General features: G+C 40.1%; 2 protein-coding genes and 1 pseudogene across 9 annotated transcripts in view; 1 reads left to right on the top strand and 2 right to left on the bottom strand.

The window, feature by feature from the left end:
- Window positions 1-2,138, bottom strand: part of ARNT (aryl hydrocarbon receptor nuclear translocator) — a 44,994-nt gene extending 42,856 nt beyond the window's left edge. For 6 of the 7 annotated variants that reach the window (XM_081120599.1, XM_081120601.1, XM_081120602.1 and 3 more), the window contains exon 1: window positions 1,924-2,114. In XM_081120599.1, coding sequence (XP_080976725.1) covers window positions 1,924-1,948 — 25 coding nt within the window. In that variant the 5' untranslated portion in view covers window positions 1,949-2,114. Of the gene's footprint in view, window positions 1-1,923 lie in introns of all 7 variants that reach the window. The other variant, XM_081120600.1, reaches the window with a different exon arrangement.
- A 3,452-nt stretch (window positions 2,139-5,590) lies between these two features.
- On the top strand, window positions 5,591-15,666 carry CTXND2 (cortexin domain containing 2; the record flags this gene model as incomplete). The annotated part of the gene is given in 3 exon segments (XM_081121034.1): window positions 5,591-5,671; window positions 15,430-15,635; window positions 15,638-15,666. Coding segments are annotated over 2 exon segments (165 nt in total). The 5' UTR covers window positions 5,591-5,671; window positions 15,430-15,499.
- Window positions 12,878-14,347, bottom strand: LOC308549342 (large ribosomal subunit protein uL4 pseudogene; annotated as a pseudogene). Its single transcript has 2 exons — window positions 13,848-14,347; window positions 12,878-13,604 (listed from the first exon to the last, which is right to left on the bottom strand). The product of its transcript is annotated as a large ribosomal subunit protein uL4 pseudogene (transcript).
- Window positions 15,667-20,645: the final 4,979 nt, after the last annotated feature.

Raw genomic sequence — 20,645 nt, 5'->3', positions numbered from 1 at the left:
CACAGTACATTTCCACCCTGTGTCCCTCCATTCATGGTCTTCATCTCCCAAAATGCAACAGGCTACTAAAAGTCCACAATGCATCTATGATCTTTCTTCTGATACAAAGTGGCAAAAGAAATGAAGAAAAAATACATTTTATAATTTAATTATAATGTGTTGAATATGGGATCAATAACTTGGAAGAGCTGAAGAATTTTTCAACATCAAAAAAGAAATCTAAAAATTGCAGAAGTGTACTGCCAAAGGACAATAAACAAAATCAACTGTTTCATTAGCAAAGATTTGGCACAAATATACAATATGTCTGCTTACAGATTTAAGCTGGTAATAATCAGCTAATGAAAATGTGGTCAAGTGATTGTCATTCTGGTTACTGTTGGAAAAAAAAACACAACAAAATAGAGCAACTCCACCCACTACTAGAAAAAAAAGCTTCTGACATATGCACTAAACTTGTTTACCCAGGCCACCTCTTAATAACAGAAATGCTTTGCAACTTGACTAGGGTTATATAAGTATTTTGCAATGTCTTATCAGTTTAAAATCTTGTTTATTTACTCCCCAGTTAGGAATTATGTTATTTTACTACAAGGCCATAATAATAGCATCTTTCCGGTTTGATTCCATCACTCGGCACTTCCTGCAATGGAATTTTATCTCCTTTTCCTCTAAAAAAAACTCTTAAGATTTAAAAATATGATACTGACGTGTGACAAATTACTTCTTTAAATAGTTCTGTTCCCAGAAATGTGGTTAGGAAAGACAGTAAATTTCAGTGATTCAACTCTAATAGCAAAACCTGGATATTGCAAAATAACAGACTTTGGAGACACGAAAGAAATCCAATTTAAACTGCAATGTGGGGACAGAACTGAATCCCTTCCATCGCGACATTTTCAAGAAATTCATCCTCACTTCTTTAAAAAAAAAAAAAGTGTATTAAAGACAGGGATTTCTAAAAAGGGATTTTATTTTGCAAGAGAATGGTCAAGGTCAGCAAGATAAACTAGGACCCCTAAAATGAATTACTTCCTATGGGTAAATAACTGTAATATAGTGGAAAGAGGACTGGGACTAGGAATTTGAAGACCTGATCTGTCTAGACCTGATGCACTACATACACCTCGCTCCATCTCTTAGACATGACTGGCTAGATTTTTTTTTTTTAAATGTCCATGCTCTCCCTTTTGAAGAGATGTTCATTGAGAAATGGCATGGAACTGAACTTTTCTTTAAAAATGGGAAATGCCTCCACGAACACCTAACAGTATTTAAAACATGAGTTTCTGGATGCTTGCTGTTGTTAAGATCTGCCCTGAACCTTCAACCATTTCAGAAACCTCCGCCCTCAGCAGTTAAAGACACTAAGAGGCGCCTCTTAATACATAAACCCAAGTTTCAAAGGATAGCCCGTGGCAGAGGGGGAGGGAGAGCGGAGGTACACCCTAGAGAAACTGTGAGAATACATTCAAATATTTTAACACTTAAACTAAAATCTAAACGTTTAAACGTTTAGAAGTAGCCCCTCAAATAGCAACGTGGTTCAGCGTTTATGAGTCCAAACTACTTTTACAGTAAACTGAGCCACTCTCCCCAGCTATTCAGCGTCAAGCACCTCCGGTGGGCAGAGTGGAAAAAGGACCATAAGGAACACCAGAACGTCACCAACTCGAACAGAACTCGGGGCACAGAACCCCCAACTCCCGCCCGCTGCCTACCTCTCCAACTCGGGTCTCCCCAGGTCCCCAGGGTCGGGCCCCTCCCCCAGGTCAATCCCCTCCCCCATAACCCCCTCACGGCCCCAGCGCGTCCCCCCGCCCTCAGCTCCAACTACAGCCCCTCAGCCCTGGGGTCCACCTCAGTTGCCAACCCCTTCAGCCCCTCCTCCTTCAGAGGAGCCCCAGTCCTCCGTCTCCTCACCGGGATTAGCAGTGGTTGCCGCCATAGCCGTAGGTGCCACCACCGTCCCGCCACCCCCCCAGTGGGAGGAGCCGCTGCCACCGAACGGGGCGGGGGGGAGCGGGAGGGGCGAGCCACTCCCAAGACGCGGCGCCCTACGGCCGCCACAGCTACCGTGAAATCCAAGATGGCGGCCACAACAACCCCCCACCGTCCCCAGACCCTACGGCCGAGAGACCCCGCCCCCATAGGGGCGGAGTCGTAGCCACCGCCAGCCTCCTCGGGGAAACTGACCAATGGGAACGCCAGATCGACCACAGGCCGGCTGGCCACTGAACCAGCCGGTCCAGTGGAGGAGGGAGGGCGAGGAAGAAGTCAGCTGTCTCGCTAATCCCACCTCCTGGGCGTCAGAGGTCAGCGATGAGAGACGTCAGTGAAAAACAATTTTGCTAAAAAGCTTTGCTTGGTGGTGGATTCGCCCGGTAGGACACTCGGCAGATGACTGATTTTGTAAAATCCTCTTTAGGTACTTTAATGCTTAAACGTCACATGATGATTTGTAATACTTTCTACAGTTTTCCCTCTTTTAAGGACCTTTGTCCCTGGTGAAAAAAAGTTCAGTAATTCTTGAATGTCTGCTATGGCACTGGTAGTGCAAGAGGATCTGGGCGCTTACAGTCTAGTAAGGGAGATACCGACAGTCAAAAACATAAGGCAAGAAGGTATTTTGATGGAGTGGGTTAACTTCCTTCGGTCAAAGAAAGGGATATAGTGACGGGTTTTTGGTAGGGAAGTGATAAGATGAATACTGCACAGATTTATTTTCTAATAATAGGAAGCATTGAACACTTGGGGCCAGACACTGTCTAAAACTGCTTTATATGTATTTACTCACTTAATCCTCACAATAGAAGGTCGATTCTATTACTGTATTATTTCCATTTTGCAGAAGCAAAGTGGGTAAGCAAGAGGAACGCAGCTGGTAAGTAGTGGTGTGGGAGGGTCACCAAAGGAGTGGGACTCTGAGAACATGCCCCACCCATCCCCCTGTTTTAGCACTAAGAGGTCCTATCTTCTCACATGTTTAATGTACATTTAATTAGGATTTTAACAAATCCCATTATGCTATTGAGCATCTTTGCATCTTTATAGGTTGTATGTATACCACAAAGATTACATTGATTCATTTCTCTTTTAGTTAACTGTACAGTTTGTCTCACCAGAGGTATTTTAACACCATTTGTTTATTATTGTTTACATTTGCTAAAAATAAAATTTTCTTTGTTACCATTGTGTTGTGTTATATTTCCAATTCACCAAAAAGAGAAAAATCATCCACTCAGAAGCACATGGAAGTGGGAGGGGGGGAGTAAAAGTATTTCAATTCAAAGTTATGTAGTAAAGATAGCTAACTATTAAACAAGACTGCAGTGCAGATATAGAATGTGAATTATGATGTGTCTTTAAATGTGGAAGTTCATCTAAGCAGCAAAAAAATAAATGAAATGTAAATAGGAAGTACAACTATGAATACCTAAAAATTGGATTTTATAGGGCCAGCAATTCTTTTGTCTCTTATCCACTACCCTTTGACTGTTAGGAAATTTTTTCAGTTACTTGGAAAGCTATCAAAGCTTTCAAGTCATTTTTAAATCACATACAATAACCTCGTACTCTTCCAGAGTAAATGCAAAATAATGTTTTCCAATATGAAATGGATGAATTTGTGGATAAAAAAGATCGAAGTTACATCCCTCATTTAAAACAATTGGTGAAAATCATTTTGTTTCAGAGATGCTTGTACAAATAGTTACAAAGTTAGTAACAAATGTTTTGCTTAAAGAAAGTATAACAAGCTATTGGCAAAAATCCCTAATTAAATATCACACAAATAATCATGGTATACAACATGAAAAGGCAATCTCAGCGCTGTACTTGCTAACAGATGTACTTACACGTGGACACCACTAGTGTACACACTATGAATCATTCAGAGCATATATGCAGTGCATAAGAAAAAATGCCCAGAAACTTCCTATTTGGTTTATCATTTGAAACTTCAAGTTACAGAAGAAGACATTTTCATTTGGGAAAAAATCATTTAAAAATAATTATTTTGTGAGGTAAGAGAAAATCTGAAAAAGGTATCTTGGGATCAAAACTGATGGAGTTGTAGCTTTGGCTGTAGAAAGCACATTATTTCTACATTAAATAAAATGCCAGCCCACATTCTGTTTTATTCAGAGAACAGCTGGTAGTCAAACAAGGTTTTTCCTGATTCTAACTCAACATAGAACAAAATAGTACAAACTATAAATAGTTTGCATAATCTTTGAGAAGAAATAAGCAAATGTTAGAAGACTACTTTTTCCACAGTGAAGTATGGAGGCCAGTAATAAGGAAGATGCTCTCACAAGTTTTTTAATAAGGGATAGAGTAAAAATCCCTTCTCAACTATAAAGATAATACTTAAAAATTACTTTTTCAAGTAAGCTTGTCAAATGGCATAGCTAAGCAATATATTCATTATTTTTAGTGACCTGAACTTATGACTTATAGTTGTAAATGACATGATTTTTTTCTATTGACACACAATAGACATTCAGTAAATATTTATTAAATATAGCACGTGTTTCAGGAGTGTTACTTTTTTAAAGTGTGATATTTTGAAAATTTATCTACTTGAAAAGAGAAATTATGAGTAGATAATATGCACATGGTACAATACAAGTCACCCAGTTTCTCATCTTGAAGCCCTGGAGTGTGCCCCTCCAGAAATATCCTGTGTATTTATGAGCATGTGCACACATAGGTCCTGTAGAAGTTTGTTTTTTAAGAAAAGAGGGGAAGGGAGAGGGAGAAACACTGATGTGAGAAACAAACATCAATTGGCTGGCTGCCTCCCGCACGCCCCCCACAGGCGATCAAGCCCAAAACCTGGGCATGCACCATGACCAGGAATCGAACCTGCCACCTTTTGGTGCACAGGGCAACGTCCAACCAACTGAACCACACTGGCCAGGGCCCTATAGAAGTTTTTTAAACGAACCAAAAAAAAACCTTAGAGGAAACAGTAGTAAATTTTGCATTCAAGGTATATATGAACATGTATAATAACTAAAGCTAAGTGACTTTAGTTACTTTAGTTTTGACTTTTCTGATCCAAATGTCCTAAGTAAATTCTTTTTGAGGAACAGGAGAAATTTTAGAGCTTCACTGATCTCGTTGACAAGTAGTTCTCAAACTTGAGCATACATCACGGTCACCCGGAGGAATTGGTTAAAACACTGATGCCAACACATCCAAAGTTTCTGATTGGTTAAGGTTGACATGGGGGTCCAAGAACTGCAGCTCTAACAATTTTCCAGGTGATGCTGCCAATCCAGAGAACCACTGAGTAGACCAGAAAGCTGGCTACTAACCCATCTTCTACCACTCATGTGATCCTACTTAGAAGGTATCAGTGGAGCTATTAACCTTGGCTGCCCCAGCCCTGGCAGAGTTGTGGAAATATTCTTCCACTGATCTAGGCTCCAATTTAATCTCGTGGGATCATTTTCTCACTCACTGTGGGAGTGTCTGAAACTTGATCCTGTTTTGGTTGAACTGTTCATGAAGCTTCTCTGGGGGAGTGGTGAAGGGAGAAAGCTACTAGACACTCTCCTTCTGTAAGGGGGTTCACCGAAGAGGAGGGGCTGCCAAGAGACGCACTTGAGTAGGAGGAGACTGCTGTACAGACAGCCAGCCTTGAATGTCATTCTCTCAAAAGGTAAATAACTACCCATATTGCCTTCCTGGTGAACTTTTTACCAGAATAATTCCAACGATTCTTCTAGGTTTAATAGCACATTTCTACAACCTTGGGAAATGCTAGGGAAATACCTGAGGGAAATAAATAACTTTTTTTTTTTTCCCTTAGAGGTTTTTTTGGGGGGAGGGACTGAAACTTTCGTCTGAGAGAGGATGTCTTAGGCATAGTCTTGTTTTGAGACAAGTGAGGGGGCAGGGAGGGCTTCTATTGGTCCTATTAGCTACAGGGTGTCTTTGTTTTGAGGATTATAGTAGGAAAGCTTCATTTACTATGTTTCTTCATCATCCCCTCTCCCTTTAAACTAAAGTTATGGCCAGGGAAGAAAAGTTGGTTCTTTTTTTTAAGTTGTTTTGTTTGCCTAAGAAACATAAGGTACTTCAGATGGAGAAAAAGTGATTTGGGAAGGGAACACAAGGAAAGGAAGAAGTGATCAATCTTTCTCGGAAGTGTTGCGTAAAAGAGGAACTGACTTTGCTGCAGATTTGCAAATGCTATTATTCTGTTTCCTACTTTAGCAGGACCAAATTTTACGTAAACCAATAGATTGATGCCCAACCTCCTTTTCCCTACTTTAGTCCTGAGCAGGGCTGCTATTCATCTCAAACAAAACAGCAACCTTTAGAGCTACTAAAAAAAATTCTAGGAACAGGTCTTCTCTTTGGAAAACAAATTTTGGATCTACTATTTTATCTGTCATTTGTATCTGTCAAGAAACATTTTTTTGCCCAAGAGGTCTCAGAAGAAAGGTAAGAATATCCAAGGCTCCAATAATTTGTTGTGATTTTTTTTCTTTTTTTTTGTCATTCTAAGGTAAAACCTTTAATTTAGTTTTGTATTCAAAATCTAGTATTCTTTTTTTAATATATCTTTATTGATTTCAGAGAGAAGAAGGGGGGAGAGAGAGAGAGAGAAACATCAATGATGAGAGTCATTGATCGGCTGCCTGTTGCATGCCCCCAACTAGGGATCGAGCCCACAACCAGGGCGTATGCCCTGACCAGCAATCAAACTTTGATCTCCTGGATCATAGGTAGATGCTCAACCGCTGAGCCACACAGGCTGGGCTAGTATTCTTTTTCTTAAAGAGAGCCCGCAACTTGTATAAACTTCAGGCCCTGTAAAACCTGGATCTGATTCCTGCATATGAAAATAACAGCCAAGAATGTACATGGCATAAGTCCCTGAGTTTTCTTTATCACTCCTATCTTCCTCCCACTATATGTCCATTTAATTTATAAATCTTGTCAAATCCTCTTTTACAATCTCACATCCATTCCTTCCTTTTTTGTTACACACTCAGTTACGCTAGTTTATACTCTTTGTTACCCCTTGTTCAGACTGCTACAAGCCCTTCTCACTGTTTTCCAACCTATGGTGTGTCTTATTTCCTGTCTCCAATACCTTTTACATACTGTTATCAGTTATCATCTTAAAGTATGGCTTATTTACCTTCCTATTTGCCTTGATTATTTACTGTCCTTCATTCAACAAGCATAAATTGTGTATGCACAATGTGCCAGGCTCTGACAGAGATACTAATTCATTCATGTAGGTTCACCAACCCTGCCCTAGGCCCCAAAGCTATGCTATGAACGTGACAGACAACACGTAGAGCTTACATACCAGTCAGAGTCAGTGGGATACACAGTAAGATACAGCCCCTGCTCTCAAGGCATTTGTCTGTTCAAAATCCTTCAGTGGTTCCCGTAGGCCTGGAAGCATAAAATTCTTGTGTATGCAAAAGATATGTGCTGCCCTATATGGTCCTAAGTTAAAAGTAGAGCAGTGCTAAGGAGGCAGATTTGGCTCAATGTAAAGACTACTTTTAAAGAATGGACCTTAGGAAATAGTCACTTCCTAAGCCCATGAAGGCAACTGAGGAAATCACTTAAACAGTCAAAGCAGAGGCTTTTCAGAAATGATCAGGAGGCTGTTGCACCAGATGACTTTTAATGGTTCCTTCCACCTATGAGATTCTGTGATTTTATACCTTTCACTTTCATGTATTGTGAGTTCCACCATACTGAATTAAGCAGAACTTCCCAAAAGGGTCCCCTGCTTTATTGTTTCCATCACTGTTCCTTCTATGCCGTCAGGACCTAGGTTTTGTGCTGTGCTTATTAAATGGTAAATGATGCGTTTAAATTAAATTTAAAGTTGATGGAGTTCAAAAGTAATAGAGGGACACCCATTTGTAATCTCTATTTCCCAAACCACACAAGTCTGTAGGTAAAATAAAGTGACAGGGGCCACTATAAAGGAGTATCTCTTGATGTCCCATGCCCTAGGACTCGGGTCTGAGTAAGCTCAGGGGAAGTGGGTCAAAGAACACTTTGTCTCACAGGCTATGTATTGTCAGAATCTTCTATCTCCTCTGACTCTAGTCAGACCCAGGAGCCCAGACTGTCTCCCTTAGGGTGAATTCTTCACCAGGAAAATCTCTAGTTAGAGACAAAACGGATGGCTAGAAGGCTGATTCCTAATCATCTTAAAGACGTGCTTCGACAGGAAATTCGGGAGACACACAGCCTGAGCTAAAAATTGGAATCCTTTCTTCAAGTCATATCACACTGAATATCTATTACATTCCTAACACCAAATGAACTGAAACCCAGAGTAGTGGTCAGTACTTTGAATTATGGGCTTCAGGCCTTCTTAGTTTCCCTTTGCTGTTGATGTTAGACACTTTTAATACTGCACAACTGTGACATATAAAGAGTATGCTCCAGAGCCCCACTGAATGAAAAATTGAAATGGCATTAACTTTCAGATGCTCCATAGCAAGAGAAAAGGTGAAAGAAATGAGAAGCATAGTAAACCTAAGGAGGGTAATAAAAGCAAACACTTGCAGAGCAGATGGTATGTACCAGGCACTATTCTATGTGTTCTACATGCATTTACTTATTTAAGTTCAACATCTACCTCATAGGATTCTTATATATCATCCTCATGTTACAGATGAGGAAACCAAGACTCAGAAAGGTTAAATAACTTGCTCAGGATCACCAAGCTTTATTAGAGCCAGGATCCAAATCCAGATGAATTGGCTCCAGAATCCATGTTATTCACCACTGTGTTACATTTCGTGATCGCCATTAAATTGTTCTTATTGTGGGTTGACTTATCTGCAAAGAATGCCCTTTGCCCTTCCAAAATCAAGAATTGCATGGACAAGCAGGAGTTTCTAATGAGCCCTTTGGCTCTTCATAGGAACCACACATACCCCACTGTCAAAAATACTATAGCTCTACAATAAACCTTGATCATTGATATGGGAAATCTCCCCACCCTATTCTTTTTCTTCCAAATGTATTTTTTCTTGGGCCTATGAGCTCCCATTGACACTTAAGAAAATCAGTTCATCAGTTTTCCCTAAAAACTCTGATAGGATTTTGATAGAATTTCATTCCATCTAACAACTTTACCATGTTGAACCCATAAACATGATATATCCCTCCATTTACTTTAGGTGTTCTTCAATGACTTTCAGTAAAATTGGATAATTTCTTCCAAAAAGGTCCTGCTCAACTTTTGTTAGATTTATTTTTAAATACTTTATATATTTTATGCTATTGTAAATGATGACCTTTTTAAAAATTTTTATTTAGTGATTTTTAGAGAGAGAAAGGAAGGGAGAGAGGGAGAGAGGAAGGGAGAGAGAGAGAAACATTGATTTGTTGTTTCACTTATTTATGCATTCACTGGTTGATTCTTGTATGTGCCCTGACCCAGGATCTCACCCGCAGCCTTGGCATATGGGGTCAGTTCTCTAACCAACTGAGCAACCCAGCCAGGGCCAATAATGCCTTTTTAAAAAATATGTTTTTATTGATTTTTAGAGAGAGATAAAAACATCGATGAGAAAGAGTGATTTGATTGGCCGCCTCCTGCACGCCCCCTACTGGAGATTGAGTCTGCAACACGGGGCATGTAGCCCTGACCAGAACTGAACCAGTGACTTCTTGGTGCATGAGACAATGCTCAATCCACTGAGCCACACCAGCTGGACAATTTTGCCTTTTTTAAAATTGCATTTCCTTATTGTCTGTTGTTGGCACTTAGAAATGCAATTGTCTCATGTATGTTATTCAGTCACCTTGTTAAACTCTGCTTATTTTTCATGTTTTCTCTAGATTACTCAGTAGGCGATGACATCTGTGGATAATGAACACTTTTGTTTCTTCTTTTTAAATCCTTACACCTATTTAGGACTGCTAGAACCTCCGAAACCATGTTGAATAAATATAAAGATAGTAACATATTTGTCTTGTTCCTGATTTTAAAAGGAAAGTCTTTCAACTTTTGACCATTATGTGAGGTGTTGGCTATACATTTTTGGTTGATACCCTTTATCAGGTTAAAGCTGTTCCTTTCTGTCCTTATTTTGCTAAAAATATTAACACAGGTGTTTAATATTAGTATTCAATTTTATCAAATGCTTTTTCTGCAACCATTAAGATGTTCTTATGTGTGTGTTTTTTCTCTTTTAATCTGTGTGTGTATACATACATATATATATGTCATTTACAGATTTTCCAGTGTAAACTGCACTGCACTCCTGGGATAAACTCAACTTGGTATTTGCATCCATCGAGGTTTATTTGCAAAGAACAGAAACCATTCTCACTATTTTTAGTAAAAAGGGATTTAATACAGGAAATTAGAATGCTTTTAGTTTCACATGACCAAAAAAAAAATTCAAACTAGATTAAACAATACATGGGAAAGTATGGATTTGCTAAGTGTGGGATGCAGGGTTCTATAGGTTTTCAATAATTCAAGTCTGCTAATTGTATTATTCAAATATTTTATATCTTCACTAATTTTTGCCTAGTTGACCTACCAATAATTGAGAAAATGGGTTGACTATCCATTTTAATGGCATTTTAAAATCAATTTCTCCCTGCAGTCCTATTGTTTTCTCACTTACCTTAAGGCTATTTTATTAGGTGTATGCAATTTGGGTTTGTTTGTTTGTTTTGGGAGGATTAGCACCAATTGAACATTTATTAATTACTATGCAAGTAAAGCTAAACTGTATAAGGATCTTAGGAAAAACCTCCAGTTTTTTTTTTTCATCATTTCATATATATTCCAGCTGCTCACAGTTAAATTCTGTTTGGTTTCTGATTCTGCTGATTAGTGTACCAATCATTTTAGAACATTTTTGGATATTTTATGTGTAATATTTCCTTTGAATTTCACTTTGGACCTTTTTTATTCCAGTCTGTTAAAAGCACAACTTAACCTTGCAATTTATCCCCTTTTTTGAGGGATCAGAGAGCCCCACCTTTGTCTGCCAAATGTGGTCTGTTTACTTTGAATTTAATTTGCTCTTCTTTTTTCTAGTTTTCCAAAGTAGAAGCTTAAATTATTGATTTTAGATTATTCTTCTTTTCTTTTTTTATACTTTTAAATTTTTTTATTGAATTTATTGGGGATAACATTGGGTAATAAAATTATATAGGTTTCAGGTGTACAATTCTATAATAAATCATCTGTATATTGTATTGTGTATTCACCACCCAAAGTCAAGTCTTCTTTTATCACCATTTATCTCCCCTTTACCCTCTTTTACCTCCCCCACTTCCCTAAGTGCATACAATTTAGAACTGTTATATCTTCTCATTGAATTTTACCCTTTGTTATAATCTACTAATTCTCTCTATCCCTAATCATGCTTTTTGCCTTAAAGTCTATTTTGCCTGATATTAATATAGCACCTCAGTCTTCTTTTGGTTAGCATTTACATAGTGTACTTTTAAAAATACCTTTTCCTTTTAATCTTTCCATGCCTTTAAATTTTAGGTGATTTTCTTATAAACAGCATATTGCAGCCAAAGGCCAAAAAATAGATGTCATTTTTTTTGTCTGCCCTATATCCAAAACCCCTTTCTTTTTGAAGGAAATCCTTCTTTATGTAAGTCTATAAGAGACAGAATCTCATTCCCACTATAGAAGTCTAGATAAACCAAGTATTCCCTCTTTCATCCCTACCAAGACTGGTGGCTAAGGTGCTGATGCGTGACTCAGCCTTGACCAGTAGGATGCTCCAGCCAGGAACCGGAATGCTGAGTGAGACAAAGATGACACAATTTATAATTCGGGCATGGCAGAAGCAGCTGTATCCAATGACAACAGCAGCAGTGCTCAGCAACAGCAGTGTCCGGTTGTGGTAGTGTCCAGTGCCAACGGTGCCCTAACCAGACTTTTCCTGTGCTGCCCTTGGCTGTGGTTCCCAATGCCTGGCCTCTCATGGTTTCTGCCAGTTTTATAAGATCAGTTCTCCTTTTACTTGATTCTGGAAGCTACCTGATCTCTCTATAATAAATACCTTCTCTGCTTAAGTAAGGGAGTCTCTGTTTCTGTTGCTTGCAAACAAGAATCCTGACTGATATAAAAGTGTTCTTTCTTCCTGTGGAATTGGGGAGGAGGAGATATGTGAGGAAGAGGAAATATGTGAGGTCTGGATTTGCTGGAGCTATTCTTGCTACCACAGGGAAGCCAGCCTGAGTATAACATCAACAGAAGAAAGGTGGGTTTGAGAAAAATCATACACATATAAAGGCAGAACCCTGATAACACCTTGACTCTCTAGATTCAACCATGCCTAAAGTTAGCCTTACTTTGAACTTCACCCTCATAAGTCAATAAATTCCGTGTATTATTTAATCTCACTTAAGTGGATTTTTCTGTCACTTGCACCCAAATGCATCCTCCCCATACATTTCTATTCTGCCTTTGAAAAGGAATCTCTCATTAATCAATGAACTTATATGCATATATGCATAGCGCATGGACAGACAATATTGCAGGGAAGGCCCGGGGAGGGAGCAGGAGGTAGGTAAAGGGGGCCAATGGAGGAGAAGGGGAGACATCTGTAATACTTTCAACAATGAAGATAAAAGGAATCTCTCGCTAGATTCTGTAATAAACATTTAGCTGCTATTCTTTCTTTTCTTTCCTAGTTGAACTCCTCATAAATGATTTAAAATCTTAGTGTCTTCATTTTCTCACTGCCTGTTCCTGTTTAATCCACTAACATCTGGATATTGTTTACCAATCTGCTGACACTCTTCTTTTTTTTTCCTTCACTGCCTTTGATCATATTTTTATTCAAAATTAGCTGTCCAAAGTGATTTGACCTTTATGGAATAAACAGATTTAAGCGTATGCCGCAGGCTTCTTTTCTTCTGTGGTGGGTTTCTTTTCTGCAGGCTGCTTCTCAGCTGCTGGCTTCTCGGTAGCTGCAGCCTTTTTCCCCACAAAGGCTTCTTCTGCTTCTTAACGCCAACAGCCTTCTTTCCTTCCATCCCTACCACAGGCTCCTTTCTCATCTGATTTGGCTTCTAGTGCTGCTGCTGCTTCATCCCCCCAGAGCCTGTGATTCTTGGCCTGGTGAGGAATGGTGTTCCGGCACACGGTCTTTTCATACAGGTTTAGCTTCAACACGATTTTTCAGCAGATTCTTCTGCAGGTCTCTGCGATGAATCTTCTTGCGTGGTGCTCCGAGGGCTCTTTGGATCTCTGGGCTTTTCAAGATTCTGCTCAGGTCTGTGTGTGGGAAGGTTGTGGTTACCCTTAAGGGAGGCAGCTTTACGCCAGGTGCCACACAGATCACCTAACTTGCAGAAAACATTTTCAGTCCAAATGCAGAAACGGCCCACATGCCCACCAGAAGCAAATTTCAAAATGTTCAGTTTGCTTACATTAAGTTGAGTAATTCCAGGGATGTTTCTGAAGACTTTGATGATACCATTGTCTCATTATAGATGATGCAAGGTCCCCTGCTCTGGATACAATGACTGTTTCTCACTTTGTCCTTGCCAGCTCTCATTCTCTGAGAGGCAGAGACTTTTTTTATATCATTCCAGGCCTTAAGTTTCTTTTTCTTTTTTTGCATTTTTAAAATGTTTTCACTGCTTTTTAGAGAGAGAGGAAGGGAGAGGGGTAGAGAGAGAGAAACATCAATGAAAGAGAAGCATCATCAATTGTCTGCCTCCTGCACGCCCCCTACTGGGGATCGAGCCCACAACCCAGGCATGAGCCCTGACTGGGAATCAAACCAGTGACCTTTTGGTTCCTGGGTTGACACTCAACCATTAAGCCACACTGGCTGGGCAGGCCTTAAGTTTCTTAAGCAAAAAGCCTTGGTTTTCTTGTAGCCTTCAGCTTTATCTGCAATCACCAAATGAGGTTCAGGAACTTCCTCAGTACAATGACCTTTAGACATGACCAGTGCTGGTAAGACTGACGCAGCCAGCACAGAGCCAATGACATACCGTTTCAGTGGTGTGTTCCCTCTGCGGTGCCAACAGTGCCAGGTTTTGGTTGGTGCAAACATGCGGCCCCACGACACATATTTCCAAGTGTGCCCTGGCCAGAACAATGAATTTCACCACCTCGAACTCTGGGAATTTGAGCCACAGCTCTGCCAGTACCCGAAGACTCAGCACTGGTTGATGACCTGCCAACTCACTCTGAGGGCTCTCTATTGTTTTTGTGCAAGTTGGTGTGAACAAAGCTCACAATATCTGGTCGAATGGGAGCCTTGAACAGCAGGCAAAGTGACATTTTTGCCAGATGACTCCCGTTTTCAGAGTACACTGATATCAGTGGACGAGCACAGGCCATGCCATGGAGAGAAGGCCACACTCCTGACACTCTTTTAAATCACCAATAGTTTTCTCCTATCTTAATTCAATGCCATATTCTCAAAGTCATTCATTCATTCAACAAACATTTTTACATGCCCACTTCAGCAAAGTGTAGTGCTACATTTATTCATCGAACAGATGTTTATGAAACATTTAATACATCCTAGAATTTTAGGATAAAAAACAAACGAATTAGATATGGTCCCTATTCTCGTGTAGGATTACTATTTTACCCAAGAAGCTAGACACTAAAGTAATTATCAAACACTATAGTGAATGTTACTAGAATATCTCCCTGGGAAATTAACACTTAAACTAAGGCCTAAAAGTTGGATAGAGAAAGAGGGGATTATTGCAAAGACAATGTTCATAGACAAGACTTGGAGACAAAGGAGGGTCATTCAAAACTCTTAGAACTGTGAGAAGTCCAGAACTGCTGGGTCAAAAAGTACAAGAGAGAGAGTGGCAATGCAAGGTACACCCAATCATGGAAAGCCTTGAAGCCCCATTAAGAAGTTTGAAGACAGCCCTAGCTGGTTTGCTCAGTGGTTGGAGTGTGGGCCCTCGGACTGAAGGGTCTCAGGTTCAGTTCTGGTCAAGGGTATGTACCTTGGTTGCAGGCTCCTATGGGAGACAACCAATGTGTCTCTCTCACATCCACGTTTCTCTCTTTCTCTCTCTCCCTTCCACTCTCTCTGAAAAGCAATGGAAAAAATATCCTCAGGTGATGATTAAAAAAGAAGTTTGAAGACAGTCCAGCAGGTGTGGCGTAGTGATTGAGCACTGTCCCATGCACCAAGATGTTGCTGATTCCACTCTGGTCAAGGTACATGCCTGGATTTCAGGCTTGGTCCCCAGTAGGAGGCGTGCAGGAGGCAGCCAGTCAATGACTCTCTCATCATTGCTGTTTCCCCCTCTCTCTCTCTCTCTCTCTCTCTCTCTCTCTCTCGCCCTCTCTCTGAAATCAATAAAGACATATTTTAAAAGAAAAAAGGGGGGGGAGAAAACACATACATATACATGCAAACCAATAACCTTGTTCTATCCTGTCTTGTGTAGGAATACGACAACTCTGAAGATATGCCTGAGGAGGTAGCTGCAGCTGGACAGGGTAAACAGGGGTGTTCCCATGGGTGACTCAAGCCTACCCAGCCCTGTCGATGTAGACAAAGGCTTTGCCATTGCCTTTGTTGTTCTTCTGTTTCTTTTCTTAATGGTGATGATTTTTCGGTGTGCCAAGTTGGTGAAGAATCCCTATGAGGCCAGTTCACAACCACAGAACCATCTCTTAGCTGAATTATGAAAAAGCCTGGCAGACTCCTCCTCACAGGAGATTTGAAATCTTCTATACAAAGGACTGTGATCCAGATTTTGCATTATTTCGCCTCCCTACTTCTCAGCCCTCTCACTCTTGCATTCCACAATAGGCACATGAGGGTGACCTGCAAATAATAAAAAGGATGACACTTAAGCCACTTTGCATTGTTCCTGTTCAGGGAAATGGTTACAAAAGCAGGTCAGAGACAGGTTGAACTCATCGATTAAAATAAGGCCATGGGTGCCTGACAATGATAAATTCAATAAGGGATTATTACCCAAAATTTATAAAGAAATCAACACCAAAAAAATCCAATTTAAAAATGGGTAGAGGATCTGAATAGACACTTCTCCAAAGAGGACATGCAGATGGCCAAGAGACATATGAAAAGATGCTCAAGGTCACTAATTATCAGGGAGATGCAAATCAAAACCACAGTGAGATATCACCTCACATCTGTCAGAATCGCTGCCATCACTAGATCAACAAGTAAGTGTCGGCGAGGATGTGGAGAAAAGGGAACCCTCGTGCACTGTTGGTGGGAATGCAAATTGGTGCAGCCACTATGGGAAACAGTATGGAGGGTCCTCTAGAAATTAAAAATGGAACTGCCTTATGACCCAGCAATTCCACTTCTGGGTATTTATCTGAAGAAACCCAAAACACTAATTCAAAAAGAGATATGCACCCCTATGTTCATTGCAACATTATTTACAACAGCCAAGATATGGAAACAACCCAAGTTACGCATCAGTAGGTGAGTGGATAAAGAAGCGGTGGTACATATATACAATGGACTATTACTCAGCCATAAAAAAGAATGAAATCTTACCATTCGTGACGTCATGGATGGATCTAGAGGGTATTATGCTAAGTGAAATAAGTCCAACAAAGAAAGACAAATACGATATGATTTCACTTACATGCAGAATCTAAAGAACAAAATAAGGGAACAAACAAAACAGAAACAGACTCACAGATGCAGAAAACAAAATGACAGTTGGCAGAGGGAGGGGGGTTTGGAGACCTGGGTGAAAAAGTGAAGGGATTAAGGAGTACCAATTTGTAGTTACAAAACAGTCACAGAATGTAAAGAGTATTCCATTCTTTGGGTGTGCCATAATTTCGTTAACCTACCCCTGCTGATAAAAACTTACATTGTAAGTGTGGAACAGATTGATAATTCTCAGTGGGAAGGAGAGGGTGGGGAGTGGGTGGGGAGAGATTAATCAAAGACCTTGTATGCATATATGCTTAACCCATGGACACAGACAATGTGGTGAAGGCCTGGGGCGGGGCTTATGCAGGGTGGAGGGGATCCCTGGGGGAAAAGGAGGATATTTGTAATACTTTCAACAATAAAGATAAATTAAAACAAAACAAAACAAAACTTACATTGTGGCCTGGTGGGCATGGCTCAGAGGTTGAGCATCAACCTGTGATCTAGTAGATCTTGGTTCAATTCCCAGTTAGGGCACATGCCTGGTTGCAGGCTCAATCCCCAGTAGGGGGCATGCAGGAGGCAGCCAATCTACTATTCTCTCTCATCATTGATGTTTCTGTCTCTCTCTCCCTCTCCCTTCCACTCTCTGAAATCAATAAAAACATATATTTTTAAAAAATATTTGCAGTTTCTAAAACACTCTGCTGTTTCAAACAATGTTGCAGAAGATAATCTAGCATTTACATTATCTAGCTTTAGTTTATGATCTAATTTCATTTCAAAGGTATGCATATTCAAAGTATACAATTTCAAAGGTATGTAGTTTAATTCCTAGAAGTTGAATTCCTAATTAAAGAGTATTGCAAAGTTTACAAAATTTTAAAATTAGTCGTCAACATTCAAAACTCAGAAATTTCATACAAAAATTTGGATTTTTAAGTTTACTTGGAAAATTTTAGGTCTGGCAACATTGTAACTATCAATAGGACAAAAATTAGCTGGAGCTAAGTAGCAACTGCTTCCTGTAGATGAGACATGTATTTCCCAGGTGACCATAGTTCTCACCCAACCCATTTTACTCCTTTACATTATTTTCCTGATGCCAGAAGCCTTTTGACTTTTTAATCCCTATCTTCTTTTGTTTTGATTCTGAGATCACTCGGCAACCTTTAGCTTATGATCTAATTTCCCTTAAGTCTGTGTGCAAGGAAAGGATCATTTGGCATTCCAAGAGTTTGGCCCCTGTGCTATAATATCTCATGGTCAAGTATTAAGTAGCATGTGGTTGTGATTTTTCAAGGTATCACGGTGTATTACAGGAATGAATGTGCTGAGCACACCAACATGAGTATTCCAAATGGTGCATTAGTAATTTATTACATTATATTATCAAACTGGCAATAAGCTGTCTACCTCAATAACTTTTCAATTTTAATAATGTGAGTCATTTATAATAGGACCTGAATCTCTCTGACAAGAGCTAGTCTTCAGACCTTAACAAAAACAAAGCCAGAGCTTGGCTTCCTAAATATCCAGGCCCTGCCCTAGAAAGGATTACACAGCTCAGGCCTGCCTTTCCTACAGTGCTTCTCATATTTTAGTGAGCAAATTACCTGGAGGTCCTATTAAGATTCAGATTCTGATTCAGTACATACTTAGTGGGGCCAGAGAGAGATTTAGACTCTTTAACAAGCTCCCTGATCCTACGTTGAGGGGCAAGGTCTTAGAAGATACTTCCTGAGTCCCACTGCTGATTTCTTTCAGTCTGATCACTTCAGTCTTCCGTGGGCAATGAAGAAAAATTGTAATATGATGCCCCACATAGCTCCTGTTTCTCTTCAACATTCCCCATTCCTCCTTTCCAGCCCCAAACACCCACACACACATCAGAGAGCTGAAAGTAACTAACAGAAACATAATCAAGGCAGAGGAAAGATTTTTCTTCATCATCACACATTACAGAGCACCACATGTGCAGGGAAACACTTCAGGTGCCAGGGGAACAAAGATGATTAAGACAGGACCTCAGCCCGGCAGGGTGTGGCTCAGCAGTTGAGCAACGACCTAGGATCCAGGAGGTGTCCCTCCGATTCCAGTCAGGGCACATGCCCGGGTTACGGGCTCCATCCCCAGCAGGGGGCGTGCAGGAGGCAGCCCGTTGGTGACGACTCTCTCGTCATTGATGTTTCTATCTCTCTCTACCTCTCTCTGAAATCAATAAAGATATATTAAAAAAAAAAAAAAAAAGACAGGACCTCAGCCTTGAGTTACTCACAAACCAGCAGAGGAGACACAGGCAACACAAGTGGCGAGGAATAGCACAGAGGCAGAAGTTAACTCTGAAGAGGGTGAGGGATGGTCTAGGACAGTGAGTCTCAAACTCTGGTCCCAGTACCAGTAGCATGGGAAACGTTAGCCATGCACATTCCCAGACTCCACCCAGACCTACTCCAAGGGTGGTGAGGGGCAGCATTTTATGTTTTGACAGGCCCTTGAGGTGATTCTGATACATGCTAAAGTTTGAAAACTACAGGTCTACAAAAACTTCACAGAGAACACACTTAGGTTGGACCTTAGAGAATTAAAACTTCACCAGACAAAAAAAGGAAGGTGCATCCAGAAGATAGATCACAATGAACGAAAGTATGGAGATGCAAAGTAAAATGTATGAACGTATTGGGGAAATAACACATAATCAGGGGTGTGAACAGAGGAAAGGGAAACAGAGAGGTAAGTTAGGGCCAAATTATGAAGAACCTGAAAATTGTGAAGTCTGAACTTTGCTTTATAAGCATAAAGAAAACACAGTTTTAAAGCAAGAGAGTGACATGATCAGAACTGTATTTTAGAGTTACATGTAGGATTGATCTACAATAAGATATCAATTAGGGAGCTATTTTGTCCTGGCAAGAAATAAAAGCTAAACAAAAGAAATAGAATAGAAAAAGAAAGAAGGGGAAATATATAATGAACATTTCCAAACTAGGACAAACAAGCTGTGTTGAATGATAGTTTAAAATCACAAGCTGTAGGACCAAACTGCCTGACTCTCTTTGTAGCTCTGTGACTTTGAGAAATTTAATTCCATGCCTCAGTTTTCTCATCCAGTAGAAGACAACAATAGTTCCTACTTCATAGGATTATTGAGAATTAAATAAATTAATAACTGTAAAGTGCCTAGAACAGTGCCTGGCATATAGTAAACACACAAATACTTTGTTTATATGTGTGTTTTATGGGGAGTTTATGTCCAAAATTATTAGCTCAGATTAGAAGATAATACCATGATGAGATGAATTTGGAACGTGCTGAATTTCAAATATCTAGAGGAGCCCTTCTCTTCTCTGTACTTCAATTCCTAATGTCTTAACAATTAGAAACAGGCATTCAGAATGGTCCCAGGAAACTGGTGGGCAAGTGAAACGAGCACAGATGAAAGTGTGGTCAGTAGGAGAGAATTTCAAGGACTTTGATAATTCTGGCTGCTTGGTCCCTGGTTCCATTCTTACATAGCAGGTTGTGGTTTATACTTTTTAAGTGAAGTCAGGCACAGTTTTTATAAAGACTGCTAAACAAATTAAAGCAATAATGAGATACTATGGTAGTCAGTAGTGCTGATTCATCAAATATACCGGGTTCTCCCTCCTTTCAGAGTTGGAGACCTGACGGTTCTTCCTGGCCCCTTGTGGATGGGTAGGGCCTTCTGACTCATTCAGGTCAGAGTTGTAACTGAAAGTGTCCTGAGTCACTTTAATTGCCATTGTGAGACCCTCTAGTTTTCTCTCCTGGCATGATGACTCATTAGCCTGGGTTCCTGAGTAGCTGTTACGAGCAGAGGGAGCTCCACTGCCAACTTTTTAGAGATAATTATGCAGTGTGAACAAGAAATATACATGTTTTTTGTTTTAAGCTTTTGGAGTTGTTGCCATAACATAACCTAGTCTATCCTAATACAGATACTATTTTAACACGTCAAATTCTTTCAACTTAAATATACAGTTAACATCCAGTCCT

The sequence above is a fragment of the Miniopterus schreibersii genome, assembly GCF_964146895.1.
Source record: "Miniopterus schreibersii genome assembly, chromosome: 19".
NCBI lineage: Eukaryota > Metazoa > Chordata > Mammalia > Chiroptera > Miniopteridae > Miniopterus > Miniopterus schreibersii.
The sequence above is the reverse complement of the archived record's forward strand: the minus strand, read 5'-3'. Positions and strand labels throughout refer to the sequence as shown.